This window comes from Protomyctophum bolini (assembly GCF_963924005.1).
Source record: "Protomyctophum bolini genome assembly, chromosome: 19".
NCBI lineage: Eukaryota > Metazoa > Chordata > Actinopteri > Myctophiformes > Myctophidae > Protomyctophum > Protomyctophum bolini.
This window is the reverse complement of record NC_137880.1, coordinates 33,134,068-33,154,067: the sequence shown is the minus strand read 5'-3', so window position 1 is coordinate 33,154,067 and position 20,000 is coordinate 33,134,068. Positions and strand designations below refer to the sequence as shown.

The 20,000-nt window shown below is 45.7% G+C and overlaps 1 protein-coding gene across 1 annotated transcript in view; it reads left to right on the top strand.

Moving 5' to 3' along the window:
• The window catches only part of ches1 (checkpoint suppressor 1), a 101,531-nt gene that overhangs the window by 58,656 nt on the left and 22,875 nt on the right, over nucleotides 1-20,000 (top strand). The window contains exon 4 of the mRNA XM_080791491.1: nucleotides 18,071-18,205. Coding sequence (XP_080647617.1) covers nucleotides 18,071-18,205 — 135 coding nt within the window. The remainder of the gene's footprint in view (nucleotides 1-18,070; nucleotides 18,206-20,000) is intronic.

The window sequence follows — 20,000 nt, the reverse complement described above, 5'->3', positions numbered from 1 at the left end:
ACTGTACCATATAGCCATGAGGTGTAATGGGATAAATATACAGTGTTTGTTTCAGGCTGGGAAACGATCACACCTGGAACTGCACATTTTAACCCATTTGGACGTGAGGACGATTCTACAAATGCCTTCTAAATGCAGGCAGTTTTCTGGTTTCTATGTCAGCGGTGCTCAAACCTTTTCATGTCTGCCAAGGACCTCCGCCGCTGACCCCCATCTGAAAATATATATTATATTCAAAGATTTGCGCCACATTTTCACGATTTTTCAAAAATAGCAGATCTACAAGCCCAAATAAGGAACTGTATTTTGGAAACGGGCACCAAAATACGCAACCCGCAAACTTACCAATATTTACAGGCTGATTTTACAGAAAAACAAGGACAAATTTGCTTATAATAAGCAGACATGGCACGCTATACTATTGAACTATATACAGTATTTCAGTGGCGGACCAACCAACTACCAATTCTGGACGGGAACCCCTTTTGGTGTTTGAAGCATTATGTTATACTTTAGCTGTTGAAAAATAGCAGATCTACAAGCTCATAGAGCTTGTAGATCTGCTATTTTTGAAAAATGTGTTTTCAAAATGTGACTTGAGTAAATCTACCAAAAGCAAAAAGTACTCACATTATTATGTGAACACTGTGTCGGGTTACTGAGTGTGGCAGCTTGATTGACAGTTCCTATTTGCAGGGTGCCGGCCCCCCTTTCAGCTCTCAGGAACACACAGAGGAGAATAATACTTTAAACCATAATAAGTTAGAGTGCACCAAAAACTAATTTTCATTTATTTATCCTCCTTAATAGGATTTATAGGCCTAGATAAAACTCGACCTAGTATTTTATAGGTTTTGGGGCATTTTTGTTTAATCAAAATTATTTTCCGACGTTTTATTTGCTCTTCTAACAAGGTGGTTTGAGTCTAGTGTCTGCAGCATGCACAGCAGTCAGTCAGTCAGTCAGTCAAGCCAGACCAAACAAATCCACAATAGAATGCACATTAAACAGTACTTTTTGCCCTAAATCCCCCAAAATGAGATTATTGTGAATAGTATGATATTATTATTATTATTATAAATAACATGAACCCTAGCAGGCGGTGGCTCAGGGGTAGAGTGGCCGGATGGGAACCGCAAGGTTGCCAGTTCGAACCCGGGCTCTCCCAGAGTTAGTGTCGAAGTGTCCTTGAGCAAGACACTGAACCCCTAATTGCTCCTGATGTGCTGGTTGGTGCCTTGCATGGTTTCCGACGCCATCGGTGTATGAATGTGTGTGTGAATGTGAGTGAATTTGATGCACAATCTATGTAAAGCGCCTTGGATAAAGGCGCTATATAAATGTACCATTTTATCCCTATTCTGGGGTGAACATACGGGTATCCAATCTTTATCTGGGGGGGAAATAGAGGATCTATCAGCTCACAACACGCCTCACAGCGCCCTGATGAAATGTTTAATCACTGATACGATTGAATTCTAGTGGGTGTCCATGCATGCTTCATCTCTGTCTCAGCCAGGACTCGGTCCTCGTGGCCCCAAAAAACCCTGTTGTAGAACATTGTTTTAAGGTTTTTAATGAGAAAGAAAAAAAGCTAATTGAAAACCGTTAACGCACTACCAGAGACAGAGAGCCGTCTGTCTGTCCGTCTGTACGCTGAACCGTATATGCTGTCATGGTAGAGTAGGTCGAGAGACTTCAGATTAAAATGCCTCGGCTAGGACTAAGTGCCATACATTAAGAGGAATTCCCGGTACGTGAAAAAAAAAAGCAAAAGGCACGGGGCGACTAAGCCTCTTACTGGGATGCAGGGCGTGTTTCTGCGTGCCTCTACATTAGAATTAGTGGTAGTTGAATAGGCTGCGTCTTTCACCAGTAGATCCATCTGGAAGCAGGGTGTCCATTATCATATTATGTCTTGTTTAATCCCGCCAGCGTTGACAGTACGCCATTGACTCTCCGTGCTCGCGGTGGCCCCGCATGATGGTTAAAGTCATGTTTTATGTCGACGCGTGCCGGTTAGCGGTAATTAAATACGTACGTAATTGGTGCGGTATTAGTGCCGGAGTAGGAGCTGATATCACTGATAATGGCACGGCAGGGGGGGAGGGGGAGGGGGGGGGGGTGGCAGTTACAAGGGATTCGTTTGAGAATGGACCTCCTCCTCATCAGTGAAGAGTGTCTGTGTGCGTGTGTGGGTGCATGTGTTCGTGTGAGCATGTATCGTGTGTGTGTATCGTCATGTTCTGAGAATTTCAGACATCAGATTGTTAATATTAGGATGTAAGGGTCAAGGTTGGGTTATATGAGTTTAATCAGCTTTGTCTGCGGCTAATGTTAGTGTAAGGCTAGAGTACAATATATGGAATTTAGTGCAAGTAAATGCAATGACCTCAAAAGTTTGCAAAGCCAACATCTGTGTTTGATGTGTGATTTGTTGTGTGGAGTGTCACTCTATAGTGCATTGTAAGATGGACTAGTGGATTTACTAGTCGACTAGTTGAATAGTGGACTAGTTGCTTAAAGCCCTCACTGCATTGATGGTGGTGAACATTGACTAAAACAGCCGTGACAACGCTCCACACGTCCCAGACTCTTCTTCCCTTCTGGCTCCAAAACGATGGAATGAACTTCCCATTGCAGTCAGAACTGCAGACTCACTCCCCTAGTCTAAACACCCACCTCTTCAGAATCCATCTTTGCCCGTAGCACTTCCTGCCCTAGCCTCGACGACCTTAGAGGCGTATGCAAAGGCTCGACTTACGTAACTTAGACATAATATAGACATAGCACTCTGTATACTCATAGTTCTATTGTACAGATATTCTGCTGTTAGAATAGACGGATGTTAGGTTCTTAGCTTGATAACTATTTATTTTGATGTATTTCGTGTTGTCCTCGCTTACTGTAAAGCGCTCTGGATTAAGAGCGTCTGCTTAATGACAAAAATGTCATTGTAAATTGTGCTAGTAATGTGCAGTAGTACTATAGTGTAGTATGATGTTTAGGTCCAGTCAGTGTTGTTTTTGGCAGCAAATCAACACTGCATACAGTAGCATAACATAATGTTTACTTGCAGCGTTAGGGTCAGCCACATAAGGTCAGCCATAAGGTCAGTGGTATACTGTATAAAGTGGGTCACATACAGTAAGGTAGTTGAGTCTAGTGTCTGCAGCAGCAGCAGCAGCAGTCGGTCAAGCCAGACGAAACAAATTCATAATAGAATGCACATTATACTTTTTGCACTAAATCCCCTCCAAAATGAGATTATTGTGATTGGTATGACTGTGTATTGTTATTATTTAGTCGACTAAAATCTTAAAGCGCAAATAACATGCATTTTAAAACTGCTTTTAATATTTAATATCCTATTCGTATACTGTATGTCCCTCAAAGTTATTTCTAATGGTTTGAGCCTCATTCACCACTCTGATATAACCAGGCCTTGTCATTTCTTTCTGGACTTTGAAAGCAGTTTTGGCCGCAGCGCCACAATGCCCTGAGGTGGTGGTGGGGGTGCTGATATGCAGATGAGGACAAAATCAGTTGAGCTGTTCTTGAGAGCAATTTCCATTAAAGCACCTGATATGATATGAAAGCCTGATTGTTCAAAATTGGTTATTTGTGGGGATAGAAAACACTTATGGGAGCCCCCAAAAAACACAAAAGAAATGGAAAAAGTTGAATTTTATGTTATAGGTCGACTAAAACTATAGACTAACACTAAACACTAACACTAAAACATTCCAGGTGACTAAAATGTGAATAAAAGTTTCATTCCAAAGACTTTGACTAGACTAAAATAGAAATGTGCTGCCAAAAACAACAGTGTAAGGTAGTATAGGCATCGTGTATGAAGTGTGTATCGGTCACAGCCACCAGGACTCTTTAAAACAACAGTGTAAGGTAGTATAGGTATGGTGTATGAAGTGTGTATCGGTCACAGCCACCAGGACTCTTTAAAACAACAGTGTAAGGTAGTATAGGTATGGTGTATGAAGTGTGTATCGGTCACAGCCACCAGGACTCTTTAAAACAACAGTGTAAGGTAGTATAGGTATCGTGTATGAAGTGTGCATCGGTCACAGCCACCAGGACCCTTTAAAACAACAGTGTAAGGTAGTATAGGTATTGTGTATGAAGTGTGCATCGGTCACAGCCACCAGGACCCTTTAAAACAACAGTGTAAGGTAGTATAGGTATGGTGTATGAAGTGTGCATCGGTCACAGCCACCAGGACTCTTTAAAACAACAGTGTAAGGTAGTATAGGTATGGTGTATGAAGTGTGTATCGGTCACAGCCACCAGGACTCTTTAAAACAACAGTGTAAGGTAGTATAGGTATCGTGTATGAAGTGTGTATCGGTCACAGCCACCAGGACCCTTTAAAACAACAGTGTAAGGTAGTATAGGTATCGTGTATGAAGTGTGTATCGGTCACAGCCACCAGGACTCTTTAAAACAACAGTGTAAGGTAGTATAGGTATGGTGTATGAAGTGTGCATCGGTCACAGCCACCAGGACTCTTTAAAACAACAGTGTAAGGTAGTATAGGTATCGTGTATGAAGTGTGTATCGGTCACAGCCACCAGGACCCTTTAAAACAACAGTGTAAGGTAGTATAGGCATCGTGTATGAAGTGTGTATCGGTCACAGCCACCAGGACCCTTTAAAACAACAGTGTAAGGTAGTAGTGGTATACTGTATATAGTGTATGAAGTGTATATCGGTCACAGCCACCAGGACTCTTTAATATCTCCTGTTTCCCAGAGAGGCCGGCCTCCTCCTCAGCTTATATAACACAGGAAACAGATGTTGGCAAAACACACGCACGCACAGCACGCACACGCACACACACACACACACACACACACACACACACACACACACACACACACACACACACACACACCCAACTCCCTCCCTCTCTCTCTCTCTCTCTCTCTCTGTGTCTCACTTTTTCCCTCTTTACCTCTGTGTCTCTCGGCCTGCCTCTCTGTTTTCTCAGTTTTCTCAGTTTTCTCCCCGTCTGTCGCTCTCTGTGTTGTTCTGGTTTCACCCCTCTGTCTTTTGATCTCTCTCTTTCTCTCTCTCTCTCTCTCTCCTGTCTTTTACCGTGCCTTTCTTTCTGTGTTCATCCGTTCTTTGTTTTTCATTCACGTGTTGTGTGTACTGTACCTGTGTACAATATTTGTGCAGCTGTGCGTGCCTGTGTGCGTGCGTGTGCAGAACGTGTGCACGGTTTGAGTGCAGGTGTGAGTGAATGCACTGCGTGTGTATGCGCATGCATGCATGTTTGTGCATGCATGTCAGTGTGAGCCCTTTTCCCATGAGCATTACATTTATACACACATTCTGTGTGCGCATGCACGCACACATGCGTTTGTGCGTGCATGTGTGGGTTCGTGCGTGTGATGTGTGTGTTTACTGTATATGTATGTGTTCTCCATAGTCGCTCATTGTGAAACGGTGGAGGTTGTGTGGACAGACAGACAGACAGACAGACAGACAGACATCATGGGGTCCTGCTGCTCCCTCAGTCTCTTAAGTCTACAAACGGCTATTAATAACTCTGCACACAGCTTGTATAAAGTCAGTTAAAAAATGTTCCTGGCACACATGGCGTTATCTGCAGCTCATCGCTCTCCATACCAAGAGAAACACCGACACATGCCTCCCGTTAACCGCTCTCCATACCAAGAGAAACACCGACACATGCCTCCCGTTAACCGCTCTCCATACCAAGAGAAACACCGACACATGCCTCCCGTTAACCGCTCTCCATACCAAGAGAAACACCGACACATGCCTCCCGTTAACCGCTCTCCATACCAAGAGAAACACCGACACATGCCTCCCGTTAACCGCTCTCCATACCAAGAGAAACACCGACACATGCCTCCCCTTAACCGCTCTCCATACCAAGAGAAACACCGACACATGCCTCCCGTTAACCGCTCTCCATACCAAGAGAAACACAGACACATGCCTCCCGTTAACCGCTCTCCATACCAAGAGAAACACCGACACATGCCTCCCGTTAACCACTCTCTGTACCAAGAGAAACACCGACACATGCCTCCCGTTAACCACTCTCTGTACCAAGAGAAACACCGACACATGCCTCCCGTTAACCGCTCTCCATACCAAGAGAAACACCGACACATGCCTCCCGTTAACCGCTCTCTGTACCAAGAGAAACACCGACACATGCCTCCCGTTAACCGCTCTCTGTACCAAGAGAAACACCGACACATGCCTCCCGTTAACCTCTCTCCATACCAAGAGAAACACCGACACATGCCTCCCGTTAACCGCTCTCCATACCAAGAGAAAACACCGACACATGCCTCCCGTTAACCTCTCTCCATACCAAGAGAAACACCGACACATGCCTCCCGTTAACCTCTCTCCATACCAAGAGAAACACCGACACATGCCTCCCGTTAACCGCTCTCCATACCAAGAGAAAACACCGACACATGCCTCCCGTTAACCTCTCTCCATACCAAGAGAAACACCGACACATGCCTCCCGTTAACCGCTCTCCATACCAAGAGAAACACCGACACATGCCTCCCGTTAACCTCTCTCCATACCAAGAGAAACACCGACACATGCCTCCCGTTAACCGCTCTCCATACCAAGAGAAACACCGACACATGCCTCCCGTTAACCGCTCTCCATACCAAGAGAAACACCGACACATGCCTCCCGTTAACCTCTCTCCATACCAAGAGAAACACCGACACATGCCTCCCGTTAACCGCTCTCCATACCAAGAGAAACACCGACACATGCCTCCCGTTAACCTCTCTCCATACCAAGAGAAACACCGACACATGCCTCCCGTTAACCGCTCTCCATACCAAGAGAAACACCGACACATGCCTCCCGTTAACCGCTCTCTGTACCAAGAGAAACACCGACACATGCCTCCCGTTAACCTCTCTCCATACCAAGAGAAACACCGACACATGCCTCCCGTTAACCGCTCTCCATACCAAGAGAAAACACCGACACATGCCTCCCGTTAACCTCTCTCCATACCAAGAGAAACACCGACACATGCCTCCCGTTAACCGCTCTCCATACCAAGAGAAACACCGACACATGCCTCCCGTTAACCGCTCTCCATACCAAGAGAAACACCGACACATGCCTCCCGTTAACCGCTCTCCATACCAAGAGAAACACAGACACATGCCTCCCGTTAACCGCTCTCCATACCAAGAGAAACACCGACACATGCCTCCCGTTAACCGCTCTCCATACCAAGAGAAACACCGACACATGCCTCCCGTTAACCGCTCTCCATACCAAGAGAAACACAGACACATGGGTGCAGTACTTAGTTTAGACAGTTTTTGGTTTAGACTGGTCATTGGTTAGACCAGTCATTAGTCCTACAACTACAACCTATCTCAAACCCTCACCCTAAACCTAACCTCCCACAGGGCTGCACACCTAAACCTAACCTTAACCCATGTCTAACCAATGGCTAGTCTAAACACCGACACATGCCTCCCGTTAACCGCTCTCCATACCAAGAGAAAACACCGACACATGCCTCCCGTTAACCGCTCTCTGTACCAAGAGAAACACCGACACATGCCTCCCGTTAACCGCTCTCTGTACCAAGAGAAACACCGACACATGCCTCCCGTTAACCGCTCTCCATACCAAGAGAAACACCGACACATGCCTCCCGTTAACCGCTCTCCATACCAAGAGAAAACACCGACACATGCCTCCCGTTAACCGCTCTCTGTACCAAGAGAAACACCGACACATGCCTCCCGTTAACCGCTCTCTGTACCAAGAGAAACACCGACACATGCCTCCCGTTAACCGCTCTCCATACCAAGAGAAACACCGACACATGCCTCCCGTTAACCGCTCTCTGTACCAAGAGAAACACCGACACATGCCTCCCGTTAACCGCTCTCTGTACCAAGAGAAACACCGACACATGCCTCCCGTTAACCTCTCTCCATACCAAGAGAAAACACTGACACATGCCTCCCGTTAGAACGCTGAGAAAATGAAATGGTAAAAAGATCGGTGAGTGTTAATAACTCGCATGTCAGCACACATCCAGCTACACTAATCCAAGACGATCATGGCCATGGATGGATGGAGTTCGAGACAGATTTGTTCTCATGTCTCACAGCTGAAATGACTTCACATTTTTGCACAAATATTGCTAAGTATTATGCGAAAGACGATTGCTGCTTCCCTCACCGTGACTGCACTTGCACGATCTACAGTTAATATAAAACTCCATGGCACTGTGTTATTGCGCAACATTTCAACGTAGTAGAAAGTACTGTGATGCAAAATACTTTTTTTAATTTTTATTTCCTCTTCTTTTTTTCTGCCGTGGTGCTATAACGAGTAATCTAGTAATAGTAATTGTGACTGTCATATAAGTTCTACATTTGGTTACATTTTTATATACACTTTGGCTCGTCCACGAGCGTTTGAACGTGCAGAAAGACAGAGAATGGCTTGTGCCTGAATGGTTTCTGAATTGTGGCATTTACGTAGATCGATAATATCATGGTTTGAAATATTGGGTTCATTTATTATTTATTGCGGTTCGTGTTGCTGTGAATCTGTCTCTGTCGTGGGCACCTATAGGTGTTTTAGTCAGGTGGTTTTTACATTTTTCCTTCACAGGTGTTACCAATGATGCTAATGAAGGCTCTGTTCCATTTAGTGTAGTACAGTGGTTCTCAAACCTTTTAGTTTTAAGAACCTGTGAGTGTAAAATTAGAACCAGAAATGGACCCGTATGGGTCAGAGTTACACACCCGTAAGGGGCCATTTGGAACCCCCTCCAGGAACCATGAGGGTGCCTGGACCACGCTTTGAGACCCACTGGTGTAGCCCAGTGTTTCAAGTGAGCCAAACGTACACAATATCAGCACCCTGACCTCTCTGTTATCAGAATGAAACAGAGCCTTCATTAGTATCATTGATGCTTTGCATTGCACAATCACAGCAGCCATATTTACACAGCAACGCCAGCGCACCCTGAGGCTTAGCATGCCGTGCAGAAGGGCGGTCAAATCTCCGCTCTTCTTCCCACGAGAAAAGCTATCAGATCAGGGTCAAAGGAATGGCGGAAAGGAAGCAATAAAGACAAGAGAGAGAGAGACACAAATAGCTGGCCATCCAGAGCATCAGGTTTGCTGTCTGTCTGCAATCAGACGCTTGAATCTCCCAAGGCTGCCGTTTCCCCCGGTCAGGGCCGTCGCCCCGGGGTGGATGAATCCAATGCAAAACAAAGTAGATCTGAGACCAGACTCTGCATAAATGTCTTCTAAATCAATGTGTTTTTATGTCAGTGGTTCTCAAACGTTTTCATGTCAAGGACTTTTGATGCTTTTTCCGCAAGCCACATTGGGTTGATGAAATCCCACAAAGGATGGATTTAATTTGGGCCAAATTTCTTGTTTCAGAGTTGGCCAAACGTTATAGAAGATGTGAGGAGCATTTATTTATGACCAGATCCAGAGCAGCAATGCCCATCCATACATTCACCAAACTTGGCGATCAGATTCACGTACTGTACTGTACAGTACTGTATGTGTGACTGATGGACTGTTTCCATTCAGGATGTTTCCCCCTCCTCTCTTCTGAATGTGTTACTGAAGACATGTTTGTGTTGATTAGGAGACATGTGGGGATGTGTCACAGTGACATATAGCTTCTACTGTATGTGTTTTTACTACCATGTATTTCTGTGCAAAATCAACAGTGGCACCAAATGCCTGAACGAAATGTTAACGGCAACGTGTTTCTGTACATGAATATAGACCACCAGGCCAGGGACGTAAAGAGAGTGTTTCTGTACATGAATATAGACCACCAGGCCAGGGACGTAAAGAGAGTGTTTCTGTACATGAATATAGACCACCAGGCCAGGGACGTAAAGAGAGTGTCAGAGAGTCAGTCCCGTAAGGCACTTTTGGACAAACATAGCAGATCTACAAGCTCACAGATCAGAGCTTGTAGATCAGCTATTTTTGGCCGCGCAACCCCAGCACTCTTTTAGCTAGTGGAGATGCAGTGTGTACTCTCTCTCTCTCTCTAGGTCGTCCTCAGACGAGCCCTCCGTCATCCTTTCCAGTCATCCCGGTTCTCCATACATCTGGCCAGTTCGTTGGTACTTTGCACTCTTGAGTACATCCACGTATGTTAGCGTGGGACGACCTCGTGATCGATGTCCGTGTGTTGGTTCCCAGAGCACCAGTTTGCTGGCTGGCAGTTCTTGATGCCTTTGGCAGTGTCCTGCTAGTCTCATTCTTCTGGCTGCTATTTTCTGGCTCACCCTTGGTAATCCCTCATACAGGGTATTGTTGGTAACATGTGTGTACATTAGTAACAGTGTGTATGACATGGATTAAAATATATATAGTTCAACGCAAAATGCTGTGTTAAAATTCAGGAGACATGTCCTTCACCATTAGTAAATGCTGCATCCGTGGTGTGGAAAGGGCAGTTGTTTTACAGATGTGTAAAAGGGCAGGGCCTGAAGCCCCCTTTGATGTCTATGTGTGCACAACACTGTGACACACTGTACAACTCTCCCTGAGCGCCACCTACAGACCGGTTGTCCGAGCAAGAACCACTTATCTCCATTATTCTAACTTCCATTGTTGATTTTTCCGTAAATCTACACTTTTCTTGATCATGCTACAAAAGCATACAAAGTTGCAGTTCCACGAGAGAACGCGACGGGAAGCGACATTGTTTTGAGTTTGATAACTGTACTAATGTGTAAAGGTGACAGAACATGAAGACACAGCGTCTGTCCTAATGTGTCTGTACTGTACTAATCTGTAAGGTGACAGAACATGAAGACACAGCGTCTGTCCTAATGTGTCTGTACTGTACTAATGTGTAAGGTGACAGAACATGAAGACACAGCGCTGGGAGGAACAGGCGCACAGCAGCGCACAGCAGCAACAGACAGACAGACAGACGTAACTCTGATGCACGGTGGCACATTGTGATGTCGCCACGTATAGAATGAGAGTGACAGCACTGCTCCAGAACCTGACTGTACTGCTCTAGGTATACCGTACGCTCAGTGGTGGGGAAAAGTACTCAAAGTGAAAGTATCAATACTGTAGAGTAGATCATGACATGGAGCCTGAAGGCCTGTGGATCTACAGTATGTGTAGGAGAAAACAATATAGTCAACGTTAGCATTGAGCAAAGTGCCAAGAAAGGGCTTAAATCAGGGTTGTCCAAACTTTTTTCAAAGGTGGGCCATATTAGAAAGTATTAAAACACCCTGGGGCTCAACTGCATAATGTACCTTTTTGGATTTGAACGATTCTATTTAACTATCATCATCCATATTTAATATCAATGGTCTTTTCAGAAAAGGTTCAGAAGCAGAACCTGATCATTTTGGTCGTGCAGATTCATGATGCCTTTGTAATGTAATGGCTGACTTTTACGCTCGGTTGCATGCTGAAAATAGCAGATCTGCAAGCTTGTAGATCTGCTATTTTCATATAGACGTGAACAGGTTGACCGCCTGGTGGAGACCTTTCTGTACTTCTAGTTTTAATGTGTTCCAGTTTCAACTGTGCCCCCCCCCCCCCCCGCCAGGCACCACAGCCTGTTGTCCTGTTAGTTTCCATGGCGACAGCTAGAACCCAGGTGACAGAACCTTCCTGTGAGTCCCTTCCCGTGATTGGCCTATATCGACCGGGGGGAGTGGTGGAGGGGGGGGGATGTTTGGGGGGGGGGGGGGGGGGGGGGGCTGGGGGTGCGATTAGAGAGAGGGAGCGTTTCCGATTGGCGGGCGCCGTTTGGCGATTGGCGGGAGGCCGGCAGACAGCAGCGCTTCTGTAGAGAGCATTGATTTAATCGGATGGCAGGCGGGCACGCGGCAGGGCGTTCTCTCACACACACACACACACACACACACGTATACACACACACACACACACACACACACACACACACACACACATGCGCGCGCAGAAATACAAAAATGGACTGTTGGGCTTGGAGGGGGGCAAGAGGGAAATTTGACCCAGCGGGGGTCACCTCCGTGGGGGTACAGTGTGTGTGTGTGTGTGTGTGTGTGTGTGTATGTGTGTGTGTGTGTGTGACTGTGTGTGTGTGTGTGTGTGTGTGTGTGTGTGACTGTGTGTAATATTGTGCTCTCCAGGAGAGGCGTTGCTGGCAGTTATAGAAGCGCCCCCGGGTGCAGTGCACGCTGGGTAATATCACACTCCGCAGGGAACTGAGGGCAGGCATACATATAGCACGCACACACACACACACACACACACACACACACACACACACACACACACACACACACACACACATCTAAAACATATGGTCCGTGGAGGAGAGGACAGACATATTAATGTTAGACTCCAGACAGTGCGGACAGAGATGTCTGGGATAGTAAAGAGTGTGTGTGTACTTTGTGTCATTCCTTTGTTTTGTCCACGGCCAGACGACGTACACAGCGAGCTGAGCTGTATTTATTCACCGTTATAGACGAATCACCACTGCAGAGGCAGGGCAGGGCCGGGTGGCACACAACGGCCATTATGAATATACAGACAGACAGTGTTGGTACTTGCAAAGCCCGGTGGGCTCTGTCGTGTAGAACTAGATGGACAAATAGACAGATGTCAGGCGGCTCTGTCGGGCAGCTGGAAACCTTGCATGACAAAAAACTGCCACTTTGAAACTCGACAGCATCAAAAGCAACAGATCTACAAGCTCAAAGCGCGCCACGTCACGTTTCGAGCTTGTAGATCTGCTACTTTTTTTTATATATATAATTTTTATCCCACGATTTTCCAACCCATTATTTTTCACCCAGTGTGAATTATCTAATGTAATCCTGCAGGGCGCTACACTGCGGACTGACCTCATGCTTCTTTCTATGCATGAGGAGTCCAAGCTGCTTCTTCTCACCTGACAGGGGGGGGGGGGGGGTGAGTTTCCCCGGCCGGACATGGGAGTGTGTGGAAGGAACACGTTATTCTGACCAGTTCCTTTCCCCTCCATCAGGCTGACCAGGGGGAGGTAGTTTAGAGACCAGGTGGCGGCTCGTTGTGAGCTTGTAGATCTATAATTTGATCGCTGATCCCCGCCTCCCACTGTCTACTGAGTTATTGAGTTATTAAAACCTCCAACAGACACACGCTGACACAGATTTCTATAAGACAGAGACGGATGCATGCATGGATATTTGTCGTTTGTCACTTTATTTGCTCTTCTTTTCCTTGTGGTTAAATGCGCCGGTTGGTTTCTCAGCTGTTTTCAATAAGCCTCATTCGTTAACCCGACGTGTCGCATCGAAGCGGCAGCCATTCGTATTGAAGATATACTCCACTGCGTGATGAAATGGGCAATGCTCTAATCTAAAATCACAAATGATTTCCATCAACCCCTCCTCTGAAATCATGGATTATAATGTTGTTCATGCATCGTCGGATGGTGGAGAGAATGACTAACGGCAAAACTGAGGAGTTTTGTGAAATTTGTATTTGAAATGCAATTGTTCATGTGACTTTATTACTCCAATGTCCCAAAGTGTTGGTCCTCAAACTGAGGGTCCGGGGACCCTCAGGGGTCCTTGAGGGTGTTCCAAGGGGTCACCAGCAAAATATGTCAATACAGCATTACCTTTATCCATATTTTATATATTGGCTATTCAAAGATAGCCAATGTATAAAATAGCTCACATGCTCAGCTTGTACGTACATCCATTTTTTTTTAACATCCTTGAAAATTATCAAGTGCTTTAACACAAATCTTCTCTTCTTGGGGTTCCCTGGCACAAAACATTTTCAGATACCATATCAATTCCAGCTCAGTGGCCTTGTGGTTAGAGTGTCCGCCCTGAGACTGGAAGGTCGGGGTTCGATCCCCGGCCGGGTCATACCAAAGACTGGGAAAAAATGGGACCCAATGCCTCCCTGCTTGACACACACATCAAGGGTTGGATTGGGGGTAAGTCCCTGCGACATACTAGCGTCATGTCCAGGGGGTGTACTTGTACATCAAGCTGCCTCACGCTACAGAAACAGGAGAGAGGCTCCTGCCCTATGGGCCTCATGGCTCGGCAAGGCTACTTACTTTACTTATATCAATTCTGGGGTCCACGAAAAACTTTGAGAACTAATTAACCGATGTTTAGTTTTTCCTTTTGGTGCAGCAGGATGCTGGGAAGGTGTCTGGCAAGGGAACGCGTGGCGTGGGGGGGGGGGACTATACCCCGGGATAACCAGGGGCGGACGCGGTCAGGGTGCCCTCCCTCCCTGGTCAGCATAGGGAGCAGAAACGGGGGAGGGATATCATAGCATGCAGTAGTGGAAATACGGCTGTGGGTCAGGAGGGAGAGCAGGTCGTCCAATGATCCCTGGGGCGGCGGTTCGAATCCCGGCTCCTCCTGTCCTGTCCACATGTTGAAGTGCCCTTGGGCAAGGCACTGAACCCTACATTGCCTCCAATGAGGTGGTCGGTGTGAGGCTTGAGCTCGCCACCATTTGGTGTGTGAATGTGGGAAGTGAGGACGCTGCAGGCGTCGACTGTTCGCCGCTTCACCTCCCAATGTATGAATGAATGAAGCATTGTAAAGTGCTTTGAGCACTTGGAAAAAGTGTACTGTACTTGTCTTACAGTACAATCTTGAGGTATTTGTACTTTTCTCGGGCCCACATTGTTGTAATTTCACTCCACTGCATTTATTTGACAACTTTAGTTAGGCCTATAGTTACTTTGTAGATATTGTTTTTTGCGTTTATTAATAGGGTACAGTAATTAGACAGGAAAGGGGGAGAGAGATGGGTGGGAAGGCTCGGGACTCGAACCCGCGACACGCCGTCAAGCTGGAATACCGGCCTAAGTGCCTGCCCTGTACCACTCATCCGCGGCCCATGCCGATTTGTTATTACTACAAGATATGCATTAACGACTTCAGCTGTGAATTCATTTCGGCCATTTGAAAATAGCAGATCTACAAGCTCACACGATTTTTATACATTTGAAAACTTGAAATGGCACATTCTGCACAATGGGTATACATTTACTTTTGGTAAGCACATTTTGACGCCAATATGCTTTTGTACTTTTACTTAGATTTTGAATTCCAGACTTTTTACTTGTAACAGAGTATATTTCTATATACTGTAGTATTTCTATATTGATACTAGAGATGTCCCGATACTGTAGCGGTATCGGCCCTTATTTGTCATATCGGGTCATATCGTTATCGGTGAATATGCCAGTCTAACCACCGATACGACACAGGGGTAAGAGGTTGACACTATGGCAGGTAAATAACATGTTGGGGCATCATGTGGAGTTTGCTTTCGAGTTGACCAAATGGCAAGTGCACATTTGTCTATAAACACAACAGGAGATATATATATAGCTAGATAGCTATAAACACAACACGACATCACGACACTGGTATCTGTATTCGGTATCGGCTAACACATAAATTGTGGTATCAGGATCGGATGGGAAACAAAAAAATTGTAACAGGAAATCCCTAAATGATACTTTTACTTAAAGAAATGTAGTACTTTTTTTCCCACCGCTGATAGCATGTTCCTTCCTCCGCACACGTCAGCATTGCATCCCCCCCCCCCCCCCCCCACCCTTGTGGTAATCACGAGAAGAGGAGCAGCTGGTGACTCCGTGTGCGGCATTGGCATTAATGGAACGGCAAAAAAAAAGAAATTGGGAGAAAAATTAAAAGACACTAAAAATAGACGATAGCATGCCGGCCGTCCAATGGAACGCGTCCAAAAGAGAGGAGCTCGTTATGCTCGCTAGAAACGCCTCGATAGGCTCACAGATGATATAACAGTGACAGGGACGACCGTTGGAGCACGTGGGAAACAGCATTCCCCACTACTGGAATCTCTCTCTCTCTCTCGCTCTTGCTCTTGCACGTACGCACGCACGCACGCACACACAGACACGCACACAGAAACACACACACACACACACACACACACACACACACACACACACACACACACACACACACACACACACACACACACACACACACACACACACACACACACACACACAGACAGACAGACACACATACACACTCTCTCCCACTCTCTCTCTCTCCTCTTTTCATGCCTCTATACCTGCGTCCTGTCACACAACACAACAACACATGTGGTTCATATCAGAGATGTTGTCACTGAGGAGTTTAGTACATTTTATCCGTGGTGGGAAAAGTACTACAATGTTTTACCTAAGCAAAAGTGTCAACACTATACCGGGGACCACCAGTCAGGTCCTTTGTTCAAGGTGGATCGACCAGCTAAATGATGGAGAGTCGGTAACCAAATGGACCCTTATCGATCTTTAACTCTTGAGAGCGTCAAATGAAACCAAATGGATTTGGTCATTTTGACGCTCTCAAGAGTTGCATTATTGTTAAACACTTGTGTGAGCATTACCTAATTCACAAGAAGTCAACACAATTGGAGAATGCAGAAGAGTTGTTATTTTGATCAATGTGTGCCTGTTATCTGTGTATGGCTCCGCATCAATACAGCATGGAATTGTGGACAACATCTTCTTATCCAACGATAACAAAATATTCCAAGTCTTCTGGGTCTGAGAGGCTGAATGCCATCAGATGGCGGTGCATAGCTCAGAACAGGGCAGAATAAATAATGGACCTTGAGGTTGAAAACCACTTATTTTCAGACAAAGACAAAGAATATGGAGATGAGTGGTTTACAGATAACAGCCATTTACATTTTTGATCTCTCTCTCTCTCTCTCTCTCTCTCTCTCTCTCTCTCTCTCTCTACCCACCCACCCCCCCCTCTCTCTCCCTCTCTCCCTCTCTCAATTCAATTCAATTCAATTCAACAGGCTTTATTGGCATGACGTTTTGCAAGTGTTGCCAAAGCACAATCACAGATATTACAAACAACAACCCTCTCTGTCCACACACACACACACACACCCTCCCCTCCCTCCATCCTCCTGACATGGACATTTGACAGGAGACAGATCAGAGATCTAAGGAGGTGATCTGGTACTCGGGTTGCCATGTATGCAAATCGGGGAACGATGAAAGTCAGGGATACACTGCCCGCCCGCTGTGCTAGACTGATGTTATCCCATATCTAGTCCATTGTTATCTGCACACACACACACACACACACACACACACACACACACACACACGTCACAGTGTCACTGGCTTCCTCTTCCCCCGCGACCACAGCTCTGGTACATTACACACGCTAAAAGAAAGATACAATACAGCACGCACATCTAAATAAACTAAACGCCACGTGTGCCGGGCCGAGGTAAATAATAGAGAAGAAAATAAGGTTCCGCACACTGGAATAAGCTCCAAAGCTTAAACATGTTTTTAAGGTTCCTTGTTGTCCACTATGATGTAAGGCAGTGGACCCCCTGAATTGACACTAATTGGCCCCACGGACCCCCATTTGAAATGGTATGCCAGGGACCCCCATAAGAGAAGATTTTCACGGTTCTAGCAGTGATTCTCAACCCGTTTAATTTCAAGGACCCCCAGTTTGACATGCATTAGTCTACGGACCCCCATTTAATGGCATTTCTATCTCTGGGACTCCCAATTTATATTGTAAAATCAATGTTAATTTAACTCTGAGAGTGTACAAATGGAACCAAATGGACCCGTTATGGTCCATTTGGAACCTTTAATACGTTTAGTTAGTGGATGTGCGTGCTCTATTCATTGTATTGTATCGTTTTGGTTGGGTTGGCCAATCAGGGAGGCCGATGCGCACTCCCCGCAGACACACACACAGCACTGATGGGTTGTGGGTGTTTCCTGTTCCTGTGCAGATATTTGTCAACGGGCAGCCGTCCTCTGGGCTTTTGATATAAAAATACACAAAGATTGTTATTTTCCAAAAGTTTTGGCATCTAAAAAGTGGCTCTAAAAGTGTGTTAAAAATGTATTCTTCATCTCGCTACGTCTTTAACATCTCTCTCTCTCTCTCTCTCTCTGTGTCCCTATGTCTCTCTCCCCTCATCAGAGCATAGGTAAAGGCTCGCTGTGGTCCATAGATCCAGAGTACAGACACAACCTCATCCAGGCTCTGAAGAAGACCCCGTACCACCCCTACTCCCCCGGACTGGTCACGCCCTCCTCCGCCTCCCCACACACACACCAACACAGGTAACACACACACACACACACACACACACACACACACACACCGTACCACCCCTACTCCCCCGGACTGGTCACGCCCTCCTCCGCCTCCCCACACACACACCAACACAGGTAACACACACACACACACAGACACACACACAGACACACACACACACACACACACACACACACACACTCACACTCACACACACACACACACACACACACACACACACACACACACACACACACAATTCAATTCAATTAAATTCAAAGGGCTTTATTGGCATGAGAAAACATATACGTTTACATTGCCAAAGCAGAAAGAACAATACAACAATACAATCAAAACAAAAATTATGTACTTTGAAGGTCAGAATCTTCAATAGATCAACTTCTATGTACCAAGATCACTCGATGCAGGTATAGTGCAGGAATATACACAATGATTAGTCTTTAGGGTGGTTGTGTTCCATTTGATATCCTTCTCCTATCACAGCAACTCACAAATCTTGCTGCTGTGTTTGTACATTGTTGTACTTCGCCCATGCAGCAGATATGGGAGTTTTTTGTCATTGGTCATGTTTTCAAAATCTCCGTGTGTGGTTGTAATCTGTGGGAAGTATGTGTCTCTGATGTCTTGGTACAATGGACACACACACACACACACACACACACACACACACACACACACACACACACCGTACCACCCCTACTCCCCTGGACTGGTCACCCCACACACGCACCAACAGGTAACGCACGCACGCACACGCACACGCACACGCACATGCACACGCACATGCACATGCACATGCACATGCACACATGTTTATACAAGATTGATTGATTAACTGGTTTGTTGATTGACTGACTGAATGACTGACCTGCTTGTTAATTGATTATAAAAAAATAACCTCAGGCGACAGCAGACCCCCTCCCTGCGCACGCACACACGCTCTCACACACACACACACACACACACACACACACACACACACACACACACACACACACACACACACACACACACACACACCACTGGCTGATCCCAGACAGGACACTCTTTGTTGGCCTCCCCCACCCAACATCACAGCCCTCTCTCTGTCTCTCTGTGTCTCTCTCTCTCTCTCAGGTGTCGTTCTTGATTATGTTATGCGTGGGTAAATCAGGGGCCCTTTGATCCATACTGTCTCTATGTAATACTGGGCTCTATGTAATAATGTTCTCTATGCATAACACATTTGGGAAAGAACTTGGGACTTCCCTATACTTCCTTCACAGGTGTAAAAGATGATACTTTATTGTGCATGTTCAATTGGAAGTTCCATATATATTGAACTGAATTTTTACATTTTTCAATATTTTTTACTGGTGAAACCGATTAAATAATGCGATTATTATGGCCAATATGGCCGATTCCGATTATATCGTGCATCGCTAAATGGAACCATTTGTACAATCTCAGAGTTATTAGTCTACCTGCCAGCCCATAGAGCCCCATTGTGAACCCGGACATGTTGAGTACACCAAGGTTTTATGTTAGACATGTTGAGTATGTCCTTCTTAATATACTGTATAACCAGACGTGAGGCTGTCACATCTTTATGAATCATTTCAAGTGGCAAACCTATACCTACTACATCAGCTATTAAGTTGGCATGGGAAAATGAGCTGGGGACTTCAATTTCAGACGAGCTCTGGGAAGACAGCCTTGAAGAAGTTAATGCATGCTCTATCAACTCCAGACATTGCCTTATCCAGTTTAGAGTCATACATAGACTCCATTATTCAAATTAAAATTACATAAC